The following is a 27,903-nucleotide window of genomic DNA, read 5'->3' as shown; positions in this document are numbered from 1 at the left end:
CTGCTCCAAAACCGCCATAAAAAATCCAGACTACGGTTTGTAACTGCAAATGGGGACAAAGATCGTACTTTTTGGAGAAATGTCCTATGGACTGATGAAACATAAATAGAACTGTTTGGCAATAATGACCATCATTATGTTTGGAGGAAAAAGGGGGAGGCTTGCGAGCCGAAAAACACCATCCCAACCGTGAAACACGGGGGTGGCAGCATCATGTTGTCGGGGTGTTTTCCTGCAGGAGGGACTGGTGCACTTCACAAAATAAATGGCACCATGAGGCAGGAAAATTATGTGGACATATTGAAGCCACATCTCAAGGCATCAGTCAGGAAGTTAAAGCTTGGTCGCAAACGTGTCTTCAAAATGGACAATGACCCCAAACATACTTCCAAAGTTGTGGCAAAATGGCTTAAGGACAACAAAGTCAAGGTATTGGAATGGCCATCACAAAGCCCTGATCTCAATCCTATAGAAAATTTGTGGGCAGAACTGAAAAAGTGTGTGCGAGCAACGAGGCCTACAAACCTGACTCCGTTACACCAGCTCTGTCAGGAGGAATGGGCCAAAATTCACCCAACTTATTGTGGGAAGCTTGTGGAAGGCTACATGAAACGTTTGACCCAAGTTAAACAATTTAAAGGCAATGCTACCAAATACTAATTGAGTGTATTCAAAGCTGAAATAAATCATTCTCTCTACTATTATTCTGACATTTCACATTCTTATAATAAAGTGGTAATCCTAACTGACCTAAAACAGGGCATTTTTACTAGGATTAAATGTCAGGAATTGTGAAAAACTGAGTTTAAATGTATTTGGCTAAGGTGTATGTAAACTTCCGACTTCAACTGTAAGGCCTTTGCAGACTGTATGATTTTAGCTGTCGTATTCCACGATTTTGCCATCCTAGATGACATTTTCAAATCCTGTAAAATTCTTAGGTCATAAATTATTGTCCAATGTTTTTGCTCCGAAAAAGTTCTGGCAGTGTCAGAATTTGTTTTGCCTTTATCGTGTAGTGTGGCGGGTTACGAGGCAATCCCAGTGACTAACCAATAGGAACACGGTTGGCACTGAATATGCACACATTAATAAAATCATTGTGAATAGTCAGATAAATATAATAATTTGATTAAAATTGTTAACCTCACTAGGGTATGTGGTACGGTAGTGTCCCACCTCGTCAACAGCCAGTGAAACTGCAGGGCGCCAAATTCAAAACAACAGAAATCCCATAATTAAAATTCCTCAAACATACAAGTATTTTACACCATTTTAAAGATACACTTGTTGTAAATCCAGCCACAGTGTCCGATTTCAAAAAGGCTTTACGACGAAAGCACACCAAACGATTATGTTAGGTCAGAGCCAAGTCACAGAAAAACACAGCCATTTTTCCAGCCAAAGAGAGGAGTCACGAAAAGCAGAAATAGAGATAAAATGAATCACTAACCTTTGATGATCTTCATCAGATGACACTCACAGGACTTCATGTTACACAATACATGTATGTTTTGTTTGGTAAAGTTCATATTTATATCCAAATATCAGAGTTTACATTGGCGCGATATGTTCAGTAGTTCCAAAACATCCGGTGATTTTGCAGAGAGCCACAACAATTTACAGAAATACTCATAATAAACATTGCTAAAAGATACAACTGTTATGCATGGAATCTTAGATCCACTTGTCCTTATTGCAACCGCTGTGTCAGATTTCAAAAAAACTTTACGGAAAAAGCACACCATGCAATAATCTGAGTACAGCGCTCAGAGTCCAAAACAACCCAAACAGATATCCGCCATGTTGTGGAGTCAACAGAAGACAGAAATAGCATTATAAATATTCACTTACCTTTGATGATCTTCATCAGAATGCACTCCCAGGAATCATAGTTCGACAATACATTTTTGTTTTGTTCGATAATGTCCATCATTTATGTCCAAATACCTCCTTTTTGTTTGCGCGTTTAGCCCAGTAATCAAAATTCATGAGGCACGATCACTAGGTGCAGACGAAAAGTCAAAAAGTTCCGTTACAGTCCGTAGAAACATGTCAAACGATGTATAGAATCAATCTTTAGGATGTTTTTAACATAAATCTTCAATAATGTTCCAACCGGAGAATTCCTTTGTCTTTAGAATTGCAATGCAACGCAAGCTAACTATCACGTGAACGCGCATGGCCAGCTCATGGCTCTTTGGCAGACCTCTGACTCATTCCCCTCTCATTCACCCCCACCTCACAGTAGAAGCCTCAAACAAGGTTCTAAAGACTGTTGACATCTAGTGGAAGCCTTAGGAAGTGCAATATGACCCCATAGACACTGTGTATTTGATAGGTCAAGAGTTGAAAAACTACAAACCTCAGATTTCCCACTTCCTGGTTGGATTTTTTCTCAGGTTTTTGCCTGCCATATGAGTTCTGTTATACTCACAGACATCATTCACACAGTTTTAGAAACGTCAGAGTGTTTTCTATCCAAATATACAAATTATATACAAAAAATTATATGCATATTCTAGCTTTTATGGGTGAGTAGCAGGCCGTTTAATTTGGGCACGCTTTTCATCCAAAATTCCCAATGCCACCTACCCTAGTGAAGTTAAATGCTGTGTAAGAAGAACGATTTACGTACTAATGAAACATCTGAAATCTGTCTACCTGATGCACAAAATCACCAATGAAAATAAACATTTTAATCCAGCGACCATGTTATTTTGGGGAAGCCTATTTGATTCTGAATCCAGACATATAGCGTTTGTATGTGAAACTATACTGAACAAAAATAGAAATGCAACACGTAAAGTGTTGGTCCCATGTTTCATGAGGTGAAATAAATGATCCCATAAGTTTTCCATATGCACAAAAAGCTTATCTCCCTAAAATGTTGTGCACAAATTGTTTACATCACTGTTTGTGAGCATTTCTCATTTGCCAAGGTATTCCATCCACCTGACAGGTGTGGCATATCAAGAAGCTGATTAAACAGCATGATACTTACACAGGTGAACCTTGTGCTGGGGACAATAAAAGGCCACTCTAAAATGTGCAGTTTTGTCACACAACACATTGCCACAGATTTTGAGGCAGCATGCAATTGGCATGCTGACTGCAGGAATGTTCATCGGAGCTGTTGTCAGAGAATTGAATGTTAATTTCTCTACCATAAGCCGTCTCCAATGTCGTTTTAGAGAATGTGGCAATACGTCCAATCAGCCTCACATCCGCAGACCACGTGTAACCACGCCAGCCCAGGAAATCCACATCCGGCTTCTTCACCTGCAGGGTCATCTGACACCAGCCACCTGGACAGCTGATGAAACTGTGGGTTTGTACAACCGAAGAATTTCTGCAAAAACCTTCAGAAACCGTCTCAGGGTAGCTCATCTGCGTGCTTGTCGTCCTCACCATGGTCTTGACCTGACTGTAGTTCGGTGTCGTAACCAACTTCAGTGGGCAGACGCTCTCCTTCGATGCCTACAGGCACGCTGGAGAACTGTGCTCTTCACGGATGAATCCCGGTTTCAACTGTACCAGGCAGATGGCAGACAGTGTTTATGGTTTGCTGATATCAACTCTGTGAACAGAGTGCCCCATGGTGGCAGTGGGGTTATGGTATGGGCAGGCATAAGCTATGGACAATGAACACGATTGCATTTTTTTTATGGCAATTTGAATGCATAGAGATATCATGACGAGATCCTGAGACCCCTTGTCGTGCCATTCATCACCTCATGTTTCAGCATAATAATTAATGGCCCCATGTCGCAAGGATCTGTACACAATTCCTGGAAGCTGAAGATGTCCCTGTTCTTCCATGGCCTGCATACAAACACCAGACATGTCACCGATTGAACATGTTTGCGATGCTCTGGATCGACGTTTAAGACAGCGTGTTTCAGTTCCCACCAATATCCAGTGACTTCGCAAAGCCATTGAAGAGGAGTGGGACAACATTCCACAGGCCACAATCAACAGCCTGATCAACTCTATGAGAAGGAGATGTGTCGCACTGCACGAGGCAAATGGTGGTCAAACCAGATACTGACTGGTTTGCCAATCCACACCCCTACCCCTACCTTTTTTGTAAGGTATATGTGACCAACAGATGCATATCTGTATTCCCAGTCTCGTGAAATCCATAGATTAGGGCCTAATTAATTAATTTCAATTGACTGACTTCCTTATATGAACTGTAACTAAGTAAAATAGTTGAAATTGTTATATATTGCATTTATATTTTTGTTCTAAGAGTGTATGCAAGGTTCTGCACTGTGGTAAATAAATAACTAACACACACACACACGTAGGTGAGGTGTTAAATTTGAAAACCCTGAATTAAAATCTCGTATTTGTGTCAGATGCTCGATTACGTTCTGGGGAAGTTGTGTGAGAAAATATACTAGAACGAGGATCTGCCTCTGCAAGTTTCGGGAAAGTATATAGGCCAAATGTCCCCTCCACTTCCGAATTTCCAAAGATGCGACCACCAGCAAAACCGTGATTTGTCCAAATGATCAGAGACAAAAGATCAGCGTACCGGAACAAAATTCCCCATTAGTTGTCACATCCCACAGTTTGATGATGATCCCATTTATGTTATGTGCATATATTCATGCAAATGAAAAAGAAAATGCATTTGCCACTCCCAACAACTGGAATAACCTCTCTGGTGCAGGCGTTCCGCTAGCGGCCCACCTCCAAAACAGCCGGTGAAATTGCAGAGCACCAAATTCAAAATACAGAAATACTCATAATAAACATTCATAAAAGATACAAGTGTTATACATCGGCTTAAAGATAAACTTCTTGTTAATTAATCCAGCCGCTGTGTCAGATTTCAAAAAGGCTTTACGGCGAAAGCATACCATGCGATTATCTGAGAACAGCTCCCCGCATACAAAAGCATACAAACATTTTCAAGCCAAGTAGAGGAGTCATGAAAGTCAGAGATAGCGATAAAATGAATCACTTACCTTTGATGATCTTCATATGGTTGCAGTCACAAGAGTCCCTGTTACACAATAAATGTTTGTTTTGTTTGATAAAGTCCCTCTTTATTTCCCAATAACTCCGTTTTCTTGGCACGTTTTGTTCATTAATCCACTGGCTCAATGGCGGTCACAACATGCAGATGAATACATCCTAATAGTACTGGTAAAGTTCGTTGAAACATGTCAAACGATGTTTAGAATGAATCCTCATCCTGTCTAAATAATCGATAATATTTCAACCGGACAATAGCGTATTCAATAGAAAGGAAAAAGATCGAAGGGCGCGCAAACTATGCGCGCAAACTAGCTCTGGTTCATTCTACAGTCCACTTAGAAAATTGTCTAATTTTTCCAAATTTTTCAGAAAACAAGCCTGAAACAATGTCTAAAGACTGTTGACATCTAGTGGAAGCCATAGGAACTGCAAGCTGGGTCCTAACCCAACACATACTGTTTAGGCATTCAATTGAAAACTACACACATCAAAAATATCCCACTTCCTGGATGGATTTTCTTCAGGTTTTCACCTGCCATATCAGTTCTGTTATACTCACATACATTATTTTAACAATTTTGGAAGCTTTAGAGTGTTTTCTATCCAAATCTATCAATTATATGCAAATCCTAGATTCTGGACCTGAGTAACAGGCAGTTTACTTTGGGCACGCTTCTCATCCAGATGTCGAAATACTGCCCCCAAAAGCCATAACAAAATAAGCACCTTCAAACAAAGGCAGAAATTCGAAACGTAACAGCCAATAACTGCTACTCACGTGCAAGCATTGGGTCACTTAGTTGGGATGTTTTATTTAAAAAGAGCCAGGTTGGGTTATTGATGCTGAGTTATTGATGCTGGGTTATTGAGATATGATCCAGCGGGTCAGATTTGAAGAATGGGGGCGTGGCTTGCAGGTAGTTATTTCTGGCCACCTGTGAGAGTAAACGTCATTCCTGTTCATCTGTTCTGCTGTATAGTTATCACATGTTATTGTTGAACACTGATAGTTTAGAAGCTTCATGAGGCTTATAGATGTCCTACTATGTAGAAAATATAAAAAATATACAAAAACCCTGAAATGAGTAGGTGTGTCCAAAATGTTGACTGGTACTGTGTATATATATAGTAGTTTAATAATGAAGACCTCAATACTATGAAATAACACATATGGAATTAAGTAGTAACCAAAAAAGTGTTAATAAACAAATAAAATATATTTTACATTCTTCAAAGTAGCCACCCTTTGCCTTGATGACAGCTTTCCACACTCTTAGCATTCTCTCAACTAGCTTCATGAGGTAGTCACCTGGAATGCATTTCAGTTAACAGGTGTGCCTTGTTAAAAGGTAATTTGTGGAATTTCTTTCCTTAATGCGTTTGAGCCAATCAGTTGTGTAGGGATAGTATACAGAATATAGCCCTATTTGGTAAAATACCAAGTGCATATTATGGCAAATACAGCTAAAATAGGCAAAGAGAAACGACAGTCCATCGTTACTTTAAGACACGAAGGTCAGTCAATCCGGAAACTTCAAAGTACTTCTTCAAGTGCATTTGCAAAAACCATCAAGCGCTATGATGAAACTGGCTCTCATGAGGACCGCCACAGGAAAGGAAGACCCAGAGTTACCTCTACTGCAGAGGTTAAGGTCATTAGAGTTACCAGTCTCAGAAATTGCGGGACAAATAAATGCTTCACAGAGTTCAAGTAAAAGACAGATCTCAAAATCAGCTGTCCGGACTGTGAATCAGTCCGTCATGGTCGAATTGCTGCAAAGAAACCACTACACCAATAATAATAATAAGAGACTTGCTTGGGCCAAGAAACATGAGCAATGGACATTAGACCGGTGGAAATCTGTCCTTTGGTCTGATGAGTCCTAATTTGAGATTTTTGGTTCCAACCGCCGTGTCTTTGTGAGACGCAGAGTAGGTGAACAGATGATCTCCACATGTGTGGTTCCCACCGTGAAGCATAGAGGAAGTGTGATGGTGTGGGGGTGCTTAGCTGGTGACGCTGTAGGTGATATATTTAGAAGTCAATGCACACTTAACCAGCATGGCTACCACATCATTCTGCAGCGATACACAGTCCCATCTGATACACAATCCCATCTGGTTTGCGCTAAGTGGGACTATCATTTGTTTTTCAACAGGACAATGACCCAAAACACACCTCCAGTCTGTGTAAGAGCTATTTGACCAAGGAGAGTGCTGCATCAGATGACCTGGCCTCCATAATCACCCAACCTCAGCCCAATTGAGGCGGTTTTGGATGAGTTGAACCACAGAGTGACGGAAAAGCAGCCAACAAGTGCTCAGCATATGTGGGAACTCATTCCAGCTAAAGCTGGTTGAGAGAATGCCAAGAGTGTGCAAAGCTGTCATCAAGGCAAAGGGTGGCTACTTTGAAGAATATAAAATATATTTTCATTTGTTTAACACTTTTTTGGTTACTACATAGTTTTTGATGTCTTCAATATTATTCTACAATGTAGAAAATAGTAAAAAAATAAAGAAAAAACTCTTGACTCTTGTTTTTTTGGAGGGGGTAGATCAATTTTAATATTTCAGATAGATTGTGGCTTCTATCAATGTAATTGTCTGCATAATTTCCAGTCCCCATATTTTTTTTGCCTCCTGAAAAAAATCTAAGGATTATATTCAAAAAGAGCCTGCTGCTTGGCTAACCCAGCATGAAAGTGGAAAAAAACAAATGATGGTTATATTAACCAATGTTTGTGTAATCCCAACAACCCAAAATGTTGGGTTATTCACACAACCCAACTGGCTAGGTCAAACTAACCCAGCGTGTGTTCTGTCCAATATTTATCTAGCGCTGGGTTACCAAATATCCCAACTTGGCATGTTTTTAACGCCAAATTTTTTAGAGTGTGCCGTTTTAGTGTCATAACAACCAAATTATATCAAATTAAAAACAATTTCCAAATGTAAAAATAAATAAGAAGCATTCTGGCTATCCTAGCACAGTCAATTTGCTTACTCTAGAATGATAATTTGCGGAGGACGAGGGATGGACAGGGTGGCTGTTTTTTAAAAATAGTTTCCACGCACAACCACTCGCTAAGAGCCGCTGTCAATATGCGCTCCTTTCATATTTTTCCATTATGAACTTCCCCAGGCTTTCGTGAGCGAACGCGAGCTAACACCCGAATATGGAGTAAAGATTTTGAGTAAACCTGCAGTTTCTACACTACTTTTGTTCTAACAGGGCATTCTCCATAATAACCACATCTTTTGAGGACAAATTCAAGTAGGACCTAATTATTTTTAATTGCCATACTGAGATTCATGAACACCGATGAAATCGTGTACAGTATATGATGTATATCATTGTCTGTCAAAAGTTCAGCTCATCTCAATTTTTGCAGATGAGTTGCAGACATTGTCGGACAATCATCTCCGTTGTCATTCTGGCAACAGATGATTGCCATTGAAAAATCATTGGTTTCATCCACAATTTTTGTACAAAAAATCTCAATGTGGCCATACCCTTAGCTCAGGCTGTCATGGCAGCCACAAGCTGTTGTATTTTTCAGGAGTGTACACTGAACCTATGTTACTTGTATGTTGTCTTTGAGGTGTGGATGGAGACTACTTCAGATTGCTGTTACCAGGCACCTACACTGTGACAGCATCAGCATCAGGATACTTGCCCTCTACCATTACGGTGACAGTGGGACCTGCTGAGGCTATACAGGTGAGACTGTGTGTGAGAGGAGAATGAGAGTTTATTCAAATGTTAGGCATGATATCAGCCTTAAAACAATTTTTGTTTAAAGAGTTCCTCCTGTACTTTTGTACACTTTTTAGCCAGTAGATCTGAAAGTATAACTCACAAGTCAAAAATGGTCACCAAAAATTGCGTACTACATCACATATTTGCAGATATGTGCACCACGTCATTGATCTCTCTGTCTGACTTTGCTGTGTGGGCATCTTGCTAGCTGTCACTCAAATGGCATGGGGCTGAAGCTCATTGGCTAGAACTTGAATTGCTAGGGGGCTGGCCCATGTGGAGGAAAATGTAGGGAAAATTGCGCTGCACAGCTTCCAGTGAAGAGTAACTTTCAAACCTGGGATTTTGTGGCTAATTGAGGTAAAACAGTAATTCTGCTCATAGATTATGCATGTATGAACTACACATTGACACATCCAGTCCAAAGCGGGAGGTTTAAAAAAAACTTACTAGTTGTCAAAGTTCCGGAGGATGTCTTTAATTTCATTCGGTTTTGCAAGTCTGTCCCTCAAACTCAATGTTCTATTTTCTTACTCATTACAGTTGCACTTTTACCTGAAAGTGGCACCAAAAGACACAAATCTGACACAGTCCCACCACAGCAAGAAAAACCTCTTCTCAGCTAAGGTCCCCCTAAACCTGGGCCCAAGATGAGACATGGGTGTGAGATAAACAAAGAACACACCCACATGTCCACGCAGAGGGAACGATTGACAATGTGTAATAAATGTCACTTAAAGATACACCTATTTTGTAAGCCTGATTTACTCCTGATTTGTACTGTATGAGCTCTATAATTTTGTGATTTTTAAGGACAGTTTTCGTGTTCACATTTTGAGTAAAAAAAAAACATTGATTTCCAGTAATTTCATGAAATGAATCAACAATAAAAGGTGGTGAATGCTTTACTTTATGTATTAGTCATTGAAGTCTTATACATTTTAGAGGCAATAATATGATGTGCAAAAATATCTATATAGCAGCATAGCACATCATTTCAATACTATAAAGATAAACAATTATTTAAAGATAAAAATAAAGATGAATTGTTGAAATAATTGGTTTTATGAAATATGATATCTTATAATGTGATACTAGCTTTAGTTAATTAAAGGAATACTACACTCAAGTCGGCTAATTCCTATGATTTACAATATAAAAAATAATGCTAATATGTGAGGACAATATTTTTTTGTGAACAAATGTTTCATTTCATCGTTGTAATAAGTTTGGAAGCAACATGTGAAAATCACTGTGGAAATTAGTGAAGGGCAGTTCAGCTCCTTTTACTGACTTTTTAAAGCTACAATATGTAACTGTTTGGGCGACTCGACCAAATTCACATAGAAATGTGAATTTTCTTTAGGAAACATTATTTTCTTTAGGAATGTAGTACAGAAAGTTAGCAAAAATACAAATAGTAATGTAAAGTACAGATACCCCCAAAACGAATTAAGTAGTACTTCAAAGTATTTTTACTTAAGCACTTTACACTACTGGTTATAGATTTGTCATTCTCATTCAAAGCAAGTCTAAGAAGCTATTTCTTTGCTTCCTGTTTTAAGTTTATTTTTTGCATCTTTTACTTTCGTGTTTGTACACCAGCTTCAACCAATATTTTTTTGTATACAAATGTTTAATTTCAGTGTTGTAAATACGTTTGCAAGCAACATGTGAAAATCACTGTGGAAATTAGTGAAGGGAAGTTTGGCTCTTTTTACTGACTTTTTAAAGCTGCAATATGTAACTTTTTGGACAACCTGACCAAATTCACATAGAAATGTGTGTTATAGATCTGTCATTCTCATTCAAAGCAAGTCTAAGAAGGGGTAGACAGAGCTATTTCTTTGCTTCATGTTCTCAGGTTTTGTTTTTGCATCTTCTACTTTCGTTTTTGTACACCAGCTTACACCACCAATATTTTTGGTATGGAAAAGTTATTTCACAGCAATTTAGATGGTACAATGATTCTCCACACTAGACTTGCTTGTTTCATAACATAAACTGAAATTAGGCCAACTATTAGAATTTTAGCAACCAGGAAATTGCATAGCGATTTCTGCAAAGTGCATCTTTAACTTGTTCAGTCAAAATATTTCAACTTCTTTATTTCATTTGATTCAGTAATGCCCAGAGTACGCAGGACCCCTATAGGCAAATGATGAACTAAAAAATTTGAAAGAATCATGATTTTTCAAGCCTCTCGTTCACCATAGGGGGCTTATTGGAGCTGTCAATTGTGACTGGGACTTATACAAGTGTGCTTCAAACAATGTACATTTGTGATTGCTAGGCATACAAATATGATTATTTATTGATAACTTTGAAGAAGGATTAGTTTGGGCCGCAACTGGACTAGATTGTGAACGACTCTTGGCTGAATGCAATTGCGTGACCGCCGCGATAGCACAGACACACTACATGATCAAAAGTACGTGGACACCTGCTCGTTGAACATCTCAATCCAAAATCAATCAACAGCCTCCACTCTTCTGGGAAGGCTTTCCACTAGATATTGGTGCATTGCTGGGTGGACTTGCTCCATTCAGCCACAAGAGCATTAGTGAGGATGGGCACTGATGTTGGGCGATTAGGCCTGGCTCGCAGTCGGCTTTCCAATTCATCCCAAAGGTGTTCGATGGGGTTGAGGTCAGTGCTCTGTGCAGGCCCGTCAAGTTCTTCCACACCGATCTCGACAAACCACCTTGCTTTGTGCATGGGGGCATTGTCATGCTGAAACAGGAAAGGGCCTTCACCAAACTGTTGTCACAAAGTTGGAAGCACAGAATAATCTAGAATGTCATCGTATGTTGTAGCGTCAAGATTTCCCTTAACTGGAAATAAGGGGCCTAGCCCGAACCGTGAAAACAGCCCCAGACTATTATTCCTCCACCAAACTTTACAGTTGACACTATGAATTCGGGAAGGTAGCATTCTCCTGGCATCCGCCAAACTCAGATTCGTCCGTCGGACTGCCAGATGGTGAAGCGTGATTCATCACTCCAAAGAATGCGTTTTCACTGCTCCGGATCTTCCAGCAATACAATAACCCCAAGCACATATCAAAATCCACAAAGAAATGGTTAATTGACTGCAAAATATATTTCTCTGAGCAATTGTATTAGTATAAACGAATCAAATTTTCTATTTGTTGTTGTTGCAAACAATGTAGATCCGTATTTATATTATTTATTTTACAGTCTTTTTTGCTAATCTTTATCAAGGGTGCCAATAATTTTGGATCTGACTGTACTTGATCGCATCCTATGCTGATAACACTCTCCGGGAAACATTCACGAGGCACAATGATCTTTGCTGTGAGACAAGAACAGTTAGCCTAAGAGCGTTGGGCCAGTAACGGAATGGTCGCCGGTTCAAAGCCCTGAGCCGACTAGGTGAAACATCTGCCAATGAGCCCTTGAGCAAGGCACTTACCCCTAATTGTTCCTGTAAGTCGCTTTGGATAAAAGTGTCTGTTAATTGAAGAAAAAAACCTATCAGGAACTGTACATGGCATTGATCGACCTGACCAAAGCCTTTGATTCAATCAGTTGAGATGTGCTCTGAGAAATCCTTGGGTGCCCTGACAAGCTCAAAACAATCACCAAAGAGTCTGGGACTCAACCTGAAAATACAGAAAAAAAGGTGCTCCCCCAGCCTGCCCCAGGACAACCATCACATCTGACAGTAGGTGACTGGTAGTGAACCACTTGACAATGTGGAACACTTTGCTTACCACGGCAGCCATCTCTCCTCAACAAGTCACCATTGAGGAAGAAATACAGCACAGGAGATGCTGCACCAGCACAGCCTTTGGAAAACTGACAAAGCATGTGTTAAAAAAACATGACCTCAGGACCAACACAAAACTCATAGTGTAAAAGGCTGTCATAATACCAACCATCTCAACGGCTGTGAGACATGGGTGACATACAGAAGGGCACCTTCAAAAACTGGAGTGTCAGCAGCAAAAGATCTTAAGGAAGATACAGGAGGAAGGATCGACAGACCAACGTCAGCATCCTGACACAGGCCAACATCCCCAGCATAGAATCCCAAATCATCTGGCACCAACTTCAATGACAATCACTGAACCTTGGCACAAATGCTTATTGTTATAAGGTACATACATATGTAAGGGTATATATGAAGAGTTTAGTTCCAAAACGCTATATCCACACATTTTTCACATTTGTCTTTTTTCATCAGAACTGATTGCTTATGGGTACCTTCAGGTGTATGTAAAATATTGCTGTTCTCTGATTTCCATTTCATAGATGTTATGTTTATTAAAATGGGTTTTGTTACAAAACTCTAGATATACATTGTTTAGCTGGAATGGAATGTTCATATCCTGTATATTTGACTGGTATGTGGTTGTCTCCTCTAGCTATCTTAAGATGAATGCATTCACTGTAAGTCGCTCTGGATAAGAGCATCTGCTAAATGACAAATGTCAAATGTAAATATTTTACATACAGATCTCATATTACTGTGTTGATTCATTGTTTAGAATAGTCAAAAAAAATATTGACCTCACAAATGTAGCATTTGTACAGTTCTTTATTAAAAATGTCGTTATTTCTCACATTTGACTGTGTTAAATCTAGCAGTACTATTTATTCCTCTGATAGTGAGGCGGGAAACTGCCAAAATAATGGAAACACTTTGGTAAATGAGGGATACAAAGTATATTGAAATGTCTGAAATGAAACTATCAAGTGATACATTTCAAACAAATACATGTCTGTCATTGAACAAACCTATGCCATGATTCGATGGTGAAAAACACACCAATCTCTTTCATAAGTTCTTTAATCAATAAAAGCTATGAAATGTCATAAAATGTCATAAAATGTATATATAGCATTTTGGAATTAAACTCTTCATATGGGACCTACTGAATATGTTCAATAACGATGACATAGACCTTTTGACAATATTAAAGCAGAATGCATTTACTGAGATTTTTTTTTTTTTTTCTCAGCATCTACTCAAGTAATAACAAATATAATGCTTAATCGGAGCAGTTCTATGCACGGTACAAAAACGATGTGTTAGAATAAACATGCATCTGAACTGTTATTGATGGTGCTGCAACAGTGGATCAACTCACCAAAATACTTGTGTACATCAAAGATGTGAAAAAAATATACCCTATATAAAATATATGGGTAACACTTTATGACACGGTCATAAACCATGTCATAACAGCTGACATAATCTGTCATAACATTGTTATAACACTGTCATGACAAATATTTAGGCGTGTTGTGACATATTGTAAAATGTTATGGCTGGTTATGACACCTACATAAGAGTATCAAAGCCGACAAATCCTACAACACAAGGCAACCCATTCCATTCTACTTAATAGTATGTTATATAAAAATAAAATAAAATAGCCATTTTATTACTGTTGAAATTGTACAGACATTGATGTCAAATATGTGCCTAGCCCAATGCTCTGTCACTGATGACTGGGATGAATGCAGGAGCAGGACAAAACACCTTCTTTGGGACTTATGACTGGCATACAGTATAGTCATGTACGTGATAGGTCTATCTGGCTTATATTATTAACCTTACAACAACAATGTCCTGCTATAGATTCTAAACATTTCCATATTTTGGAATCAAAGTTTGTTCACAAAAATATTATTTATTTGCTTTAATATACTTGTATACTTAGCACTACCACTAGGGGGAGATATTCTAACTCTTAGCTGCAGGTGAGCGCCTCATACATTGGAAGAACAGCCCAACGTTTCTATCACAACTAAAGTTGCATAAATAACTCTAAATTAAGCATATAGAGGGACCTGTTTCTTTGTTAACTGCTCAACTCAGAATAGCTGCATGTGGGCACTTCCTTGGAAATAATTTGGAGAAAATATCATTTCTATTTTATTCAGCTACACTTCTGGTCAAAGTTTTAGAACACCTACTCATTCAAGGGTTGTTCTTAATTTTTTACTATTTTCTACATTGTAGAATATTAGTGAATACATCAAAACTATGAAATAACACATATGGAATCATGTAGTAACCAAAAAAGTGTTAAACAAATCAAAATATATTTTATATTTGAGATTCTTCAAATAGCCACCCTTTGCACACTCTTGGCATTCTCTCAACCAGCTTCACCTGGGATGTGTTCCAACAGTCTTGAAGGAGTTCCCACATATGCTGAGCACTTGTTGGCTGCTTTTCCTTCACTCTGTGGTCCGACTCATCCAAAACCATCTCAATTTGGTTGAGGTCCGGGGATTGTGGAGGCCAGGTCATCTGATGCAGCACGCCATCACTCGCCGTCTTGGTAAAATAGCCCTTACACAGACTGGAGGAGTGTTGGGTCATTGTCCTGTTGAAAAACGGAGTAATCGGGTAGGGATATAAAGTTTGAGCATAGGCTGAAGGTATGGAGGGTCAGTTCCCCTTGTTGCTCCATAGGCAGGCACCAGGATCTTGAAGATGATGCGGGTGGACATGGGAGAACTTAGGAAGGTTGAACACCAGGCGGACTGCGGCATTCTGGATAAGTTGCAGGGGTTTGATGGCCCAGCCAACAGAGGCGCACTAGTCTAGACTGGAGCTGATAAGTGCCTGGATTAGGACCTGCGCCACTTCCTGTGCGAGGAAAGGTCATACTCTATTGATGTTGTGGAGCAGATGTATTAAAATCGTACCCTACGAGATCTGGAGCCTGCTGGTTGTCTGTGCTACCTGATAATTAATTGCACCCACCAGGTGGTGCCTGGCCTATATCTGTCCCTGATTAGAGGGGAACAATGAAAACAAGCAGTGGAACTGGCTTCAAGGTCTAGATTTGAGTTTGAGGGATGTAGAGCATGAACCTGCAGGAGCGAGTCACTACTTTGATGTTTGCAGAGAATGACAGGGTGTTGTCCAGGATGATGCCAAGGTTCTTTGCACTTTGGGAGGGAAACACTGTGGAGTTGTCAACAGTGATGCAGCAGTTTTGGAGTGAGCAGGCCTTCCTGAGAGGAAGAGCAGCTCTGTTTTGTCGAGGTTTAGCTTGATGTGGTGGGCTGACAGCCAAGCTGAGCTGTCTGCAAGGCATGCAGAGATGCGTGTCGCCACCTGGTTGTTGCTGTTTCCCCCCCCCCCCATTGTATTTTGAAGATACACTTTATGACACTGTCAAGAAGCCTTATGACCATTATAATCATAAAAGCCAGATAGGCCTATCTGGCTTATCTGTTGCAAATTGGCTACCTGCCAAACTTTTCTTTTTTTACTTTTAATAACCGTTTACATTTTAAAAAGTCTGCAATTTAACACATTTACCAATGTCTTAGTTTTTTCCTCGCTCAACTTTTTTCATTAAACTTTTTCACCCTAGACGCTTTAGTACCTGAATACCAACAACCGACCCAGGCTACAAAGAGCTCAACTCATTCGGGAATAATTGCAATAAATATATTTACGCCCATATGTCATTGTGATCTTCTCTGTTGGAATTGTCAGTCCGTCTGCTGGAGTCAGTTCATCGGAGAGTGGTTGTAGGTCTATCGGCGGCTCCTGATAGTGTCTGTTGTTATGAATATGTCAGGCGTCCATTGTTCTAAGAGTAGATGTTTCGGCGGTTGTCGGTATTCGCATCCCAGGTTTACATAATTTCTAGCTGCAGACTAGTAATTAGTATCTAAGATTTGCTCTTATTCTGTAGGGATCGATAGTCTCAGAGTTGAACCATTTCCAGCCGTGTAGCCAATGCTCCACGTGGTATAGTTTTCTAGTTTTGGTACTCAACTATTCGCAATCACAGCTCCAGCTGTGGTTTTGCTTAGTCTTGGTACTCAAACCTGTGCCACCTCAGCTTACACTGAGGTATGCGTGGTCTGAAGAGGATTTTCTCAGGAGTGGGTTTTATTCGTTACTATAGAAAAGTGAGGTTCATGATGCCAGATCATGTCTGTGCTCACGGGGGCGTGGCCGCGACTAGTGAAACTTTACAGAGAATTCAATTCTCTCAAATTAAAAGGTTAACATCACATTACATCATTTCACAAATAGTTGAATCTTTACTCATTAATTTTATACAAGAATTAGATGCAAACCCCATAATTGAGAAATTTACACATTCAGAGATATAGTTATGCGTGTTTCCTGTCCTTCATTAGGTCACCAAATGAAACACACTCAACATAACTGTCCTTTTAGTGTACACGGACCATTTCCACACTCTCAAAGGTGGACATATTGTTTAAAACTCCCATGTTGGGAATTTAGGAGTTTGGCCAAGTGAAATCCCTCTGTGGTCTATGGTGTTCTCTCTGTGGTCTCTCTCTCTGTATTACCAGGGGGAGAAAGTCTCCGCCAGGAATTTATTGCCTGAGATAACAGAACCTGAGTGTAGGACAGAGTGAGAGAGAGGGGGAAGCCACCAGGTTTAAGCAATTGGAATTTCCTCTGCGTCCAAACAGCTAAACTGCTTCTTAATAACACTGTCCTGTCGAAATGTTGTTGCAACGCCAGCAAAAGGGTCAATGAAATTGTCACATATATCCATTGCATCTTTTTCAAGTAGACCTGATGTGCTTTCTGAATGCTTCTTTAGCACTCCCTCCATCTGCTTCCTGAGGTTGTCCAATAGTGATGACTGTTACTGCTGTACCCCAGCACCAATGCCATTCACACCTTTCTGAAAATGAGAGAAAGAGAGAGAGAGAGAGAGAGAGAGAGAGATGTCATCAATCATGGAGGTCGGAACACACCATCATGTATACTTATACATATTCATTAACATAAGGACATAAGGGATCAACAATAGTAAGGCGGACAACCTAGCACTAAGAATTAACTCAACCATCACTGAACCATTACAAAATGCTCTGCATAATGTAACTAACCAAATGCTGTGCTCTGTTCAGAAAAAGCATCTTACCTGTGAGAGACAATGCTTGGCTCTGGCATTTATCACAAAAGCAGTGGCATATGTTGTCAGATCCTAAAAAAAAGTTGACATTGAATGCAGTATCCTGACAGATAATGACCAAATGGAATGCAAGTGCAGGCTGGACATTACTAGTTCATGACAAGTATAATGTTTGTGACAGGACTATGAATGCTATTAGTATAGCCAAGTACTTAAAAAAATATGGTCAATTTCAGTAGATTACCACCAACCGAGTAACTTACTTGTTGCACTGTGACAGCTCCATGTTGGTCAATGCCCCTTTGCCCTTCATCTGAGTCAGGTGTATGGAGTTGCTGATCAGTGATGCTGGAGTTAGCTAGAAGCTGATCGGGTTGAATGTTGTCCTGTGTACCACATATCAAAGAAACAGATTATTATTTGAAATTGTATATAGTTTCACCAATAGAGCTATTTAAGTGTTTTGTTCCCATTTATCATTGATTCTTTTCACATTAACCCAGCTTTAGCCATAAGAGTCATTATACCTAAAATTATCGAATAGCCTATGGATAGTATGACTTTGGTCCGTGTATCGTCCGTTCATTAAATAATTTTTTAACATCCAGAAAACAAAAACAAATCCTAGCTAGCTACTTGTTCCGGTGGTACTTGGCTTGCCTCCGATGGCTGTTCACCTGGTCGGGTGCCTTCAAGTAGGTGTTGAAGGTGTCTTCTCTTTACATGATGATATACGGAATTGTACACTCTATATTCTTCAGTGTATCCGAGCAACCAGAAAGCAGAGCTGTGACTGTGCAATCTATTGATATGGCTCAATAACAGTTTCAATGAAAAGTCATAAAAAGGCAGCAGATAACGCACCGCCAAAGCATCTTGAACGTTACTAAAAGCAAACGCAAGTAAAACGTTCCCACTGCTTTCTATGAAAAGGATGGAAAGAATTGAAAATGAAGTTCAGAAGTATTTATAATACGACCAAGTATTGGAGTAGAGAACAGCACTGGGACATTAAACTATACACGTATCACTCCGCTTTACAGGTGTTCTAATAACCGTTAATTACATTAACGACCGTTATCTATCTTAGATTGTAACAAACTTCGCACCGCAGAGATGAACATATTTCCACAAATAACATTTGAGTTAAATTATGAATGGTCGTCAGGAGAGGACGGTAACGTGTAGACCTACACAAAGTAGCAAGCTAGTGTGCAGGAAAATGTTTGTGGTGCTTCGCAACAGTCCAGTCCCAGTCCAGTTGTGGAACTATGTGTGTTGGCGGAGCCAAATAAATGATTAAATAAATAAACAAATCATAATATTTTGTCGCTTATTACTGTTAGCTAATAAATGGCGCTTGAAGAACTGTTGTAAAGAAGCAGTATCACACTCGAGGTCGTGCTGTTATACTGAATATTATTCTCTTCCGCACTCGGCCTGCAGCCTCGTACGTACGACCGAATCACAGCCGTGCTGATATTCAGCACTCCCTCTTGTGTGATATTACTTAAGTGACATATGTTCATCACATTATCTAGCTACATAAGGGAGGCCTATAAAAAAAAAAGTCAAAGGTGGTCCAAATCTTTGAGTCATCTAGCAAAACCATGAATGAAGATGGAATGGATAACACATATCCTGGCATGGATCATATATCAAATGCAGTATTGAAAGGTAATGTTAATTTGTTTATACCCGTCTACCTTTCTCCTTAGCAAGCTAATTTTAGCTAACGTTCATTTGAATTGGAAAGTTGGTAAACCAAGTTAGCATGCTAATTTTAACTAGATAACGTTATCTGTTAGCAGTTAATAACTGCACGAACGGCCATTCGTTGAAAACACTTGAACTTTGGTTAGATTGATAGGGCTTTATTGCCAGAAATAGTGTTAATAAGGTGTAAATGTGCCCTAATGACTGGCACCGTCGATTATTTAGCTTCACCGTCTTTGGCGCCCTTTCTATTGATAATAGAAAATAAATAGAAAGGGCCAAAAGACGGCGAAGCTCAATTATCGACGGTGTCAGTCATTATCTACAATCTTAGCTAGGCAAGCAAAGATTAACGTAACTAAGATTTTCAATATGGGTGACAATTTAGCGTTAGTTTCATTAGCTTGCACTATCTTTTGGTTTAAAGTAATTAACGTCAACGTTAATGATATACTGGTAGTCTAATTTTGTTAGCTAACATTAGCTAGCTTGGTAAATCATTCCGGCATTAACTGGAAAGGGAAGACAGACAGTATGCTAATGTCTCATAACCTATATCAACCTGACACTTTGCGTCTATAAACTATGTATTAGTTGCTAATTACTTAACTATTTACCAAGTGGTTAAATGTGTTTTTCAGCTGCTAATGTAAGCACAGACATGCTGCCCAGCCTCTCTAAGGAGGATTACGGGATCTCTTTCCCGGGCCAGAGCACTTCTTCAGAAGGAGAACCATTTGGAGACTTTCTCATGGTGAAAATGAGGTAATGTTAGATTTTGACATTTGGGAGACATTTAATCTAACCATGCAGGCAGTGTTTCCTGTTATCAAAGACGCATTTCCTGGCCATCTTTACAATACATGTATCTTTAGATGTAGTTGTTTTGGTGTTTGCTGTTAGGTTGTTGTTACAGTGTGGTGTTCTTTGCCTTTATAATTACCATTGAATAAATGTATGTCTTATACAGGGTCAAGAATCAGACCTGTGTAGACCAGGCACCTCCTCTGGGACCTGTGATTTCAGCCCCACTACCACCCCCTTTCCCTCCTCCTCCTCTACCCTCTACCCCCTTCCACTCTCCATCCCCCCACCCCTCTCCAAACCCAAGAGACCAACATGGTGCCACCAGAACCGTACAGCTTGTCAGCCAACAGTATGTCTTATACACAGACACAGAGTTGGAGCAATCAAGAAGCACCTTTTTTGAATAATAGCGTGCTGGACAAGAAGGAGACTATATCCTTTCCAAAGATCTTCGCTGTTGATTAATCAGGAATACAGTAACAAGCATGATTTCCATTAAGAGAGCGGCAGGGATGACTTCCAGTATCCATGCAGCCGTGAACTCACTGTAATGGCGAAGCATCTCATAGACTACTACCCAATGCTGCGGGACAGATCTGCAACCAGTGGAGCTGAGTGGGTAAGTCACTACTCAGGTATTCAACACATGTTGAATACCAAAGTGCAAACATCTGACACTCAAAATAGGAGGGATGTGCTTCATCCAGATCAATCATGGAAACATGTGTCTGCTTGTATCGTTTCATTTCTGGATTTGATTTTGTTAAATGTGATTTATAACACAAACAATTTGTTGTTTGTTAGGAATCTGTGAAGAAGCAGCTTTTGAAAAGGATTCAGAGTGTGACAACCCCCAAAAAGAAGCAGGGAGCGACCCCTTCAAGAAAGAGGCCACGAAGCCTTAGCTTTCAGAGCAGCCAGGAGATGTCCACTGATGAGACTGACGAGTCCACCTCCTCAACTTTGATCTTGGAGAGATCCCCACAATCTAGATGCAGCACCCCAGAGGTTGAACAGTTGGGTGGTAAGTACACAAATTTAAATAGTGGATAGTGTTTCCGTATAAATGCAACTTCTACTACTACTCTAAACGAGGGACTAGAAACAAAGTAACTATTTAGTCTTCAGTGTTTCCTGTGGAATGAGAGGTTTGGGGTGGTAGTACCAGTGGGAACATTGGTCTTAATTTCAGTCTACATTTTTAAATGTTAATTGGTCGGGTTTGTTATGTTTTCTGGCATCAGAAACTACTGAGAGCCTACAGAACCAGGCGAGACATTATAAAATTCTACAGGAGATGTACAAAACAAAGGCCAGACCCAACCAGAAGGATGTTTCCCAGCTCCTGGACCTCAAGCAACACGGGCCTTTATCGACTCTGATGCTACTAAGGAGCAGGACGGGCCTACCAAGATATTCAAGCGTATCCCTGCTTCAGAGAACTGGATCATGTAAGCAAATGTATTCATTTTAAGTATGCTTTCTTAGCCTGGTTAACACCAGACCTGAGCAGCGTGAGAAGCCATAGCAGGGACGGGGGTAAACTACTTTGAGCAAATGTAAAACAGTGAGCTCACGAGAATTCGGTCTGGTAGTAACCAGGCTAATGCTTCCTACGCCTCCAGCTAGATAGTGTAAGACTATCTCTGTCTGTCTGTCTGTGTGTGTGTCAGGTTATGGATGAACTCCGGCGGAACCTCGATCGAGGGAACTCCCGCTTCGTACCTGAACTGAAGACCCGCTGGGGGTACCTTTTACAACAAGGCACAGTTTTATGGAGTGCTCAAAAGGTCATGAAGCAACCGCTGCTGGACAAAGGTAATTACTGGCTCTGTTGACAATGGAGAATCCCATGAAAGTATTAATGTTTGTTTAAATAACTGGCTGCAGTAAATCAAATGAGACTATTTTCGTTTTTAACAGTGAAGCACTCAATCGCCTTGATGAAGGCTTTACCAGACATGTTCCCATCAGCTGTGGCTCCAACGAAGACGTTAGGACATGCAAGTGAGGCTATGCTTCACATCCTTGAGTTAAGAAATGTGTGCATGTATTAGAATGTTCATATTACTTGACCATAACATACAAAAGCAGTGTGAATTGTTTTTGAGGTCATATTTGTTTTTCTCTTTGTGTTTGTGTCAGTCTGCAGAAGATCCCAACACCTTTCTTCAGGCAAGACCACTCTTCAGCCCTGTCGTGATTGTTTGCAAAACCAACTGCAATCTGGCCATTGGAACCATGCCTGTGGTGACCTTCCCAAAAGAAAACATCTATGCAAGTGTGACGTATCTCATGGCGTGTTATTACGCCTTTCACCTCACATATCCTAAGTTCATTGCGACACTCCTCTCTGTGCTGCAGACAGAAGTCCTCTCGGACCCCATCCACGACCGGGACATGACTTCTTCATATAAAAAGGCTATGGCCGAGTGGAAAAAGTTCATTACTGACTAGGGTTGCACAATAACAAATTTAAAAATTCCGGTCCCGATAACAGAACTGTGTGTATCGACCGATCCGAGAACCGATCCGATAACCTTAAAGCACTGTTACATTTGTTATCTTGCCATAGGTCTTGCTTTTTCATTTTCACATTGACCACCAATGGCCTTTGTTGTTGTTGTTTTTGCATCCTTTGTTCTGCCCATATGCAGCCTCTGGATAAAGAATTGAAAAGAAGTTAGAGGCATTCTTTCTTTAAGCAAGCCAATCTTATTTCTAGTATTAGTACAAGTACATTTATCTTAGTCAGGATTACTTATTTTAAGCACAATATGCAATTTTTCTGTTAATTCCAGGGTGTTTGGCCTTATTTCAAGACGATTACAATAGCAAATTTAAGCACATTTTCCTACATAGAGCAAATTATTCTTAAATCTTTTCTTTGTGTCCAGACAAATGTACTTGTTTTTAGTGTAGCTGTACTGGTTTTAAGATATATTTACTAAACATATAGCCTTATTTCAAGATGATGGCACTAGCATTTGCTAAATTTAAGCACATTTTCCTACATATTGAAAAATGATTCTTAAATTTTTTCTTTGTATCCAGACAAATTACTTGTTTTTAGTCTGGCCGTACTAGTTATAAGATATCTTTGCGTTCTTTGAGAATAGATATTTTTACTTGTTTAAAAAAATCTTGGCAAGTGAAATTTTCCTGTTCTGTTGGCAGATCATTTTGCTTATTTTAAGTAATATTTCCCCCATTTTATTGCTTTTTTAAAATATTTTTTTCTTGAGAGCTGACTTTTTGCAGTGATGTTGTTGATTTGAATAATATTTCTTGGTCCGTGGTGTGTAATGACGAGCAACCAGCCGCTGAACTTGACACATTTATGAAATTGCATATCCCAGATACTAATAAGCATGGACCCATTAAGAAAATGACTGTAAAAACTGTTAAATCCCTGTGGATTGATGAAGAATTGAAAAATGGTGTAGTTGAGAGGTGTCATGACTTGCCAGTCCTGTGCTGGAGATTAAAGATGCCGGCTAGACAAAGGTCAGAACCCCACCCCCAACCTCTCCTGGGGCTGTTGGCCAGTTTTATGATGGTCGGAAATACCTTTCCTTGCCAGGCAGTAGTGGTGGGGAAACAGCCTTTTTGTTACAGAGATTTCCCAGTAGAACAAAGGATCCTTTCCCGCCAAGACTCCAACATCTCAAAAATGGAGAATGAAACAATATTTATATTTTGGGCAATGCTGGAAATGGTCATTGGAGACTAAAATAACCCTCATGTCGAATTTGTTTTTTTATGTTGTGACATCATGAAAGACGGTAGAACCACATAACTGTATCTCTGTTTATCTACTCTTCTCAATTATGAGGTTTGCATCTGAATGTTGTATGAAATGAATGATTAAGTATCAGAATACTTTTGAAAAGATAGAACTGTGACTTTAGTCTTCTAAATGAGAAAGTGTTTTTTCATGTAAATTTTCCCAGTCAGTAACCACGCCCACGTGTGCACAGACATTATGCCAAACGTAATGGAACGCCCTTTTCCCCCAAGTGTGTAAAAGGACTTGCTGAATAATTAACATATTAGACCAGTTACGTGCAGCGCCAGCTGAATACGTTACAAATGGTTAAGAAATCTACCACTCTATAGACCAAGCAGACTGAGGTGTATAAGGACATGGCAATCTCTGGTGGCCGAACCAGAGTCGTACACTCAACATCTCCGTGACCAAAGGATTTGGACAATCAATGACAGCTCAATCGTAAATATGTCAATTGCATTCCTTTTACCAAATGAGCGGTTACTGGAGTGCTTAAGATTTTGTATTTCCCAATGTCCGATAGAGTAACTTCTTTGTCTCCATTCCTCCCCCGTCCTCTCTCTGAATTCGCCATGGTGTTATAACCAAACTGTCCTGTTTCGTTAGTCTTCTAAGGACTATTTACTGTATAATGTTAGTATGTGTTTGTATATTCTGTAATTGTTTAATTAATCAGTAAATAAATAATTGCGCCTATTTGTGTATTCCTGATTCATCGATAAAGTAGGGTTCGTGCAGACTATAAAGAATTACAACGTTCAGAAGGACTGATGAGGTAATAATACATTAATGAGTGACTATAATCAATAAAATATGAAAATATATGAAGAGTTACATTCGTGAGATAGTAACTCTTTAAATAACATTTTCCTGTGGTGCCCCGACTTCCTAGGTAATTAATATTTACATGATTAGTTTAATCACGTAATAATTACACATAGAGAATTGATTTGATAATATAACAGTCTTCACTTTAATGATCGTCACATCATGACATAATTGATGCCCCTGTGCGAGGAGTCTAAGATAGAACGAGACGTTACTGTTGTATTAAGTATATATATGAATTACTAGGCAAACAGACTGCGTTGTATACGAATAGAGCCGTAGGCAGGATTTTGTTGTGTCTGTGTAACCATAGAAGTTGTCCCCGGTGTGGTGTATCTGATGACGTCAGAGTAGTATGAGTTGTTAAATTTCAGATATAGTCCATTATGCCAGACGTGTACTATTTCTGTCACTCGCATTTCAGGAGCGAGTGATTCGTTCAGTATTCATTTCTAGAGCGATGGCATGGATCCAGCAATGTTAGAAATTTGAGGATAGATCTATTTGTTGACCGGGCTGGAGTATTATCTATCCGTCTATCGCGCTTAGACAGCGTGAGTAGGCCACAGGCGTATCTCTTTTTATGTTACCGTGCTTTGCGGTAATATAGTGCTAGCAGAAAATGCCGAATGGGTTGAATGTGAGACGTCAATAGTAAACCCCCTTCCCGTAGTGTAAGTGATCCTGTTGTGTGCTTGGAACAGTATAAGAACAGCTAGCTGTGCACGAGATGATAAAGCTAACAAAGGGAAAGCAGCCATTTTTCCTGTGTCACGTTGAAATTCCTCCGTCTTGGGCAATGGAAATCCCGCCCCTCTGTAATCTCGTTCGAGTTCAGCTTTGTGCAATCAGTGACCTCTAGTGGTGAAGAATCGTAAGTAGTCTTTTTTTTAAAAGAAAGTATTCGATGTAAGGGCAAAACGTGTTATTTTAGTGTGTAACTACGGGCCATATTTATTATATCCAGCAAATCTCAACTGACTGGATATAATTGTTCTATTAAATTGTCGAACATACAGTTGAAGTCGGAAGTTTACATACACTTAGGTAACCTTCCCGCTAGCCATGATTGACTGAGATAATGAGTGGGCTGGACATGCCGAGAGATGAGTTCGGATTGGTCTGCCATGTAGCACGCTTTTGTCCATAGCATGAGCTGGTCAGTATGTGTAGGTAATCCTTTCTAACGCTGCTTTAAAAAAAAAAGATATCACATAGTAGAATTGCATAAGTGCTGCTCTCCACTTTCTGGAGGATTCAGTGGAATTAGAGTATGATAGCTAAGGAGATGGAGAAAATTCTGGTGTTTCATTGCAAATATGCAGACAGAGAACACACAGAAGGCTGTTGTATAAAACACCTGTCTCCGAATTAAATCTTCAAACTAAGGGCAATCATCACATCCGTGACAGAGAGGGAGAAGCGTCCATCCATGTATACGAGTAAGACAGTCTAGCTAGCTACATTTTCAGATATTACACATTTCTAATTTAGTCAGAAAGTAATTTTAATTTCAAGTTAAAGAGTACTGTTAGCTAGCTAACATTACGCATATGATCTGTGTAATAATATTATTCGTATCTCAGAGCCATTTGCATTGCTAGTTATAGCCTAATGTTAACATTGAACCTGGTTGGTTAGCTACCTGCAGAGGGGCCTGTGGCACAGTCAGGTCAAACAGGAAGGGGATGCCGGCATTCGGATGCAGGAAGATGCAGAGAGAGGAGGTGGAGTTCAAGGAAAACTGTCAACAGCTGGCAGTAAAGTGGCATGACAAACGAGACGTCCATGTCCTCTCCACTGTCCATACAGCAACCATGTCGGCCACAGGGAAGGTGGACCACTTGATGGAAGAAAGAAAGATCAAACCAGACTGTGTGCTTGACTATAACCTCAAAATGGGGACAGTGGATAAGGTGGACATGATAAACAGCTTTGTGGAATGCGCTCAGAAAACGACCAAGTACTACAATAATCTTTTTTTCCATGTTATCGACACTGCTGCCCTAAATGGCCACATAGTTCACTGCCAACTAACAGGTGAGATGATTACCGAACAATGTCTTTTTTGTAATTGGACGTACATTTCACATAAAGATCACATACCGTTCCATTATGCAATTATATTGACAATATCTCACCCACCTACCCACTGCCTCATCATCATCTCCCCTCATTCATCCTCCCCACTCCCTCTCTCCCATAGGTAAAGTAATTACATACCAAAAGTACAGAGAAAACCTAATGAGAGAGCTGCTGGAGGAGCACCACACCCCTCGGCGTTCATCCACTAGGTGCCGTCCTGCTGCAGACAATCCCCTACGCCTCACTGCACAGAATTGTCACTGCAAAGTCTGCCTGTCTGGCACCAAGAGAAGGAAGCAGAGGAGGTTGACAAAGTACATGTGTTTAGCTTGTGACACACCTCTATGTATTTCACCATGCTTTGGGAATACCATATGCTCAAGCACTATTGAGTACATCTGCAGCAATTACTGACTGACTGACTTGACAGGTGACCTGCAATGATATTATGCCTTTATAGGTGGGGGTTGGAAATGCAGTTGTTGTTCAATCACTGCATGAATATGGGTTATGCATATTCATAAGTTGTCAGTCTTTTCTTGCAGCTTTTTTCCCTCTAGTAAAACTAGTTTTTGTTGTTCAACCACCACCAATACTTCAATAAAATAGACGATTATTACATGTAGGCCTATATGTTTTCTTGCTGTGTTTTCATCCAGTAAAACTGTTAAGGAGTGTACACTAGCATACAAAAGCTGGCATCAATCATCAGTTCGAATGATGTCCAGTTCCAGTTAAGATATTGGCAAATTATGGTTTCTGAATGTATAGTATAAAGAGGAATTATTAGTCATTAGAATACAATATCAGGATATAGCAATAAAACAATATAACAAAGAACATAATAACACTGCTATAAAAATAATAAATTGCCTTGACATAATCACAAATATGAGTTATTTAACAGTAAGAAACAGTAACTGTTGAGCTCCACAAGGGGGCAGGGCAGGGAAGAACTGAGCTATGCTAAACAGGCCAAATGAAAACAAGCCATGGTCATAGGGCCAGGATATCTTCAAA

General features: G+C 39.8%; 2 protein-coding genes and 1 long non-coding RNA gene across 3 annotated transcripts in view; all 3 read left to right on the top strand.

Moving 5' to 3' along the window:
- Nucleotides 1-9,884, top strand: part of cpn1 (carboxypeptidase N, polypeptide 1) — a 155,194-nt gene extending 145,310 nt beyond the window's left edge. The window contains exons 8-9 of the mRNA XM_038991648.1: nt 8,598-8,716; nt 9,299-9,884. Coding sequence (XP_038847576.1) covers nt 8,598-8,716; nt 9,299-9,409 — 230 coding nt within the window. The 3' untranslated portion in view covers nt 9,410-9,884. The remainder of the gene's footprint in view (nt 1-8,597; nt 8,717-9,298) is intronic.
- Nucleotides 9,885-16,898: 7,014 nt separating this feature from the next.
- LOC120046427 lies at nt 16,899-26,481 on the top strand. Its single transcript, XR_005476803.1, has 8 exons — nt 16,899-20,138; nt 20,344-20,799; nt 20,985-21,204; nt 21,425-21,631; nt 21,854-21,998; nt 22,104-22,187; nt 22,326-25,672; nt 26,440-26,481. It is a non-coding gene; the product is annotated as an uncharacterized LOC120046427 (long non-coding RNA).
- A 68-nt stretch (nt 26,482-26,549) lies between these two features.
- Nucleotides 26,550-27,484, top strand: LOC120045571 (piggyBac transposable element-derived protein 4-like). The gene is made up of 2 exons (XM_038990475.1): nt 26,550-26,838; nt 27,005-27,484. The coding sequence occupies exons 1-2, from the start codon at nt 26,616-26,618 to the stop codon at nt 27,295-27,297; spliced, it is 516 nt and encodes a 171-aa protein (XP_038846403.1). The 5' UTR covers nt 26,550-26,615; the 3' UTR covers nt 27,298-27,484.
- Nucleotides 27,485-27,903: the final 419 nt, after the last annotated feature.

The sequence above is a fragment of the Salvelinus namaycush genome, chromosome 4, assembly GCF_016432855.1.
Source record: "Salvelinus namaycush isolate Seneca chromosome 4, SaNama_1.0, whole genome shotgun sequence".
In the NCBI taxonomy this organism is placed as follows: domain Eukaryota; kingdom Metazoa; phylum Chordata; class Actinopteri; order Salmoniformes; family Salmonidae; genus Salvelinus; species Salvelinus namaycush.
Note: the sequence above shows the minus strand (reverse complement) of the source record. Positions and strands in the feature narration are given on the sequence as shown.

Bases quoted from the DNA above. Each gene is read 5' to 3' on its own strand.
- LOC120045571 (XM_038990475.1), top strand. From the start codon at position 26,616: ATGTCGGCCACAGGGAAGGTGGACCACTTGATGGAAGAAAGAAAGATC. The intron at 26,839-27,004 runs GTGAGATGATTA...TCTCTCCCATAG, and splicing joins AGTTCACTGCCAACTAACAG to GTAAAGTAATTACATACCAA.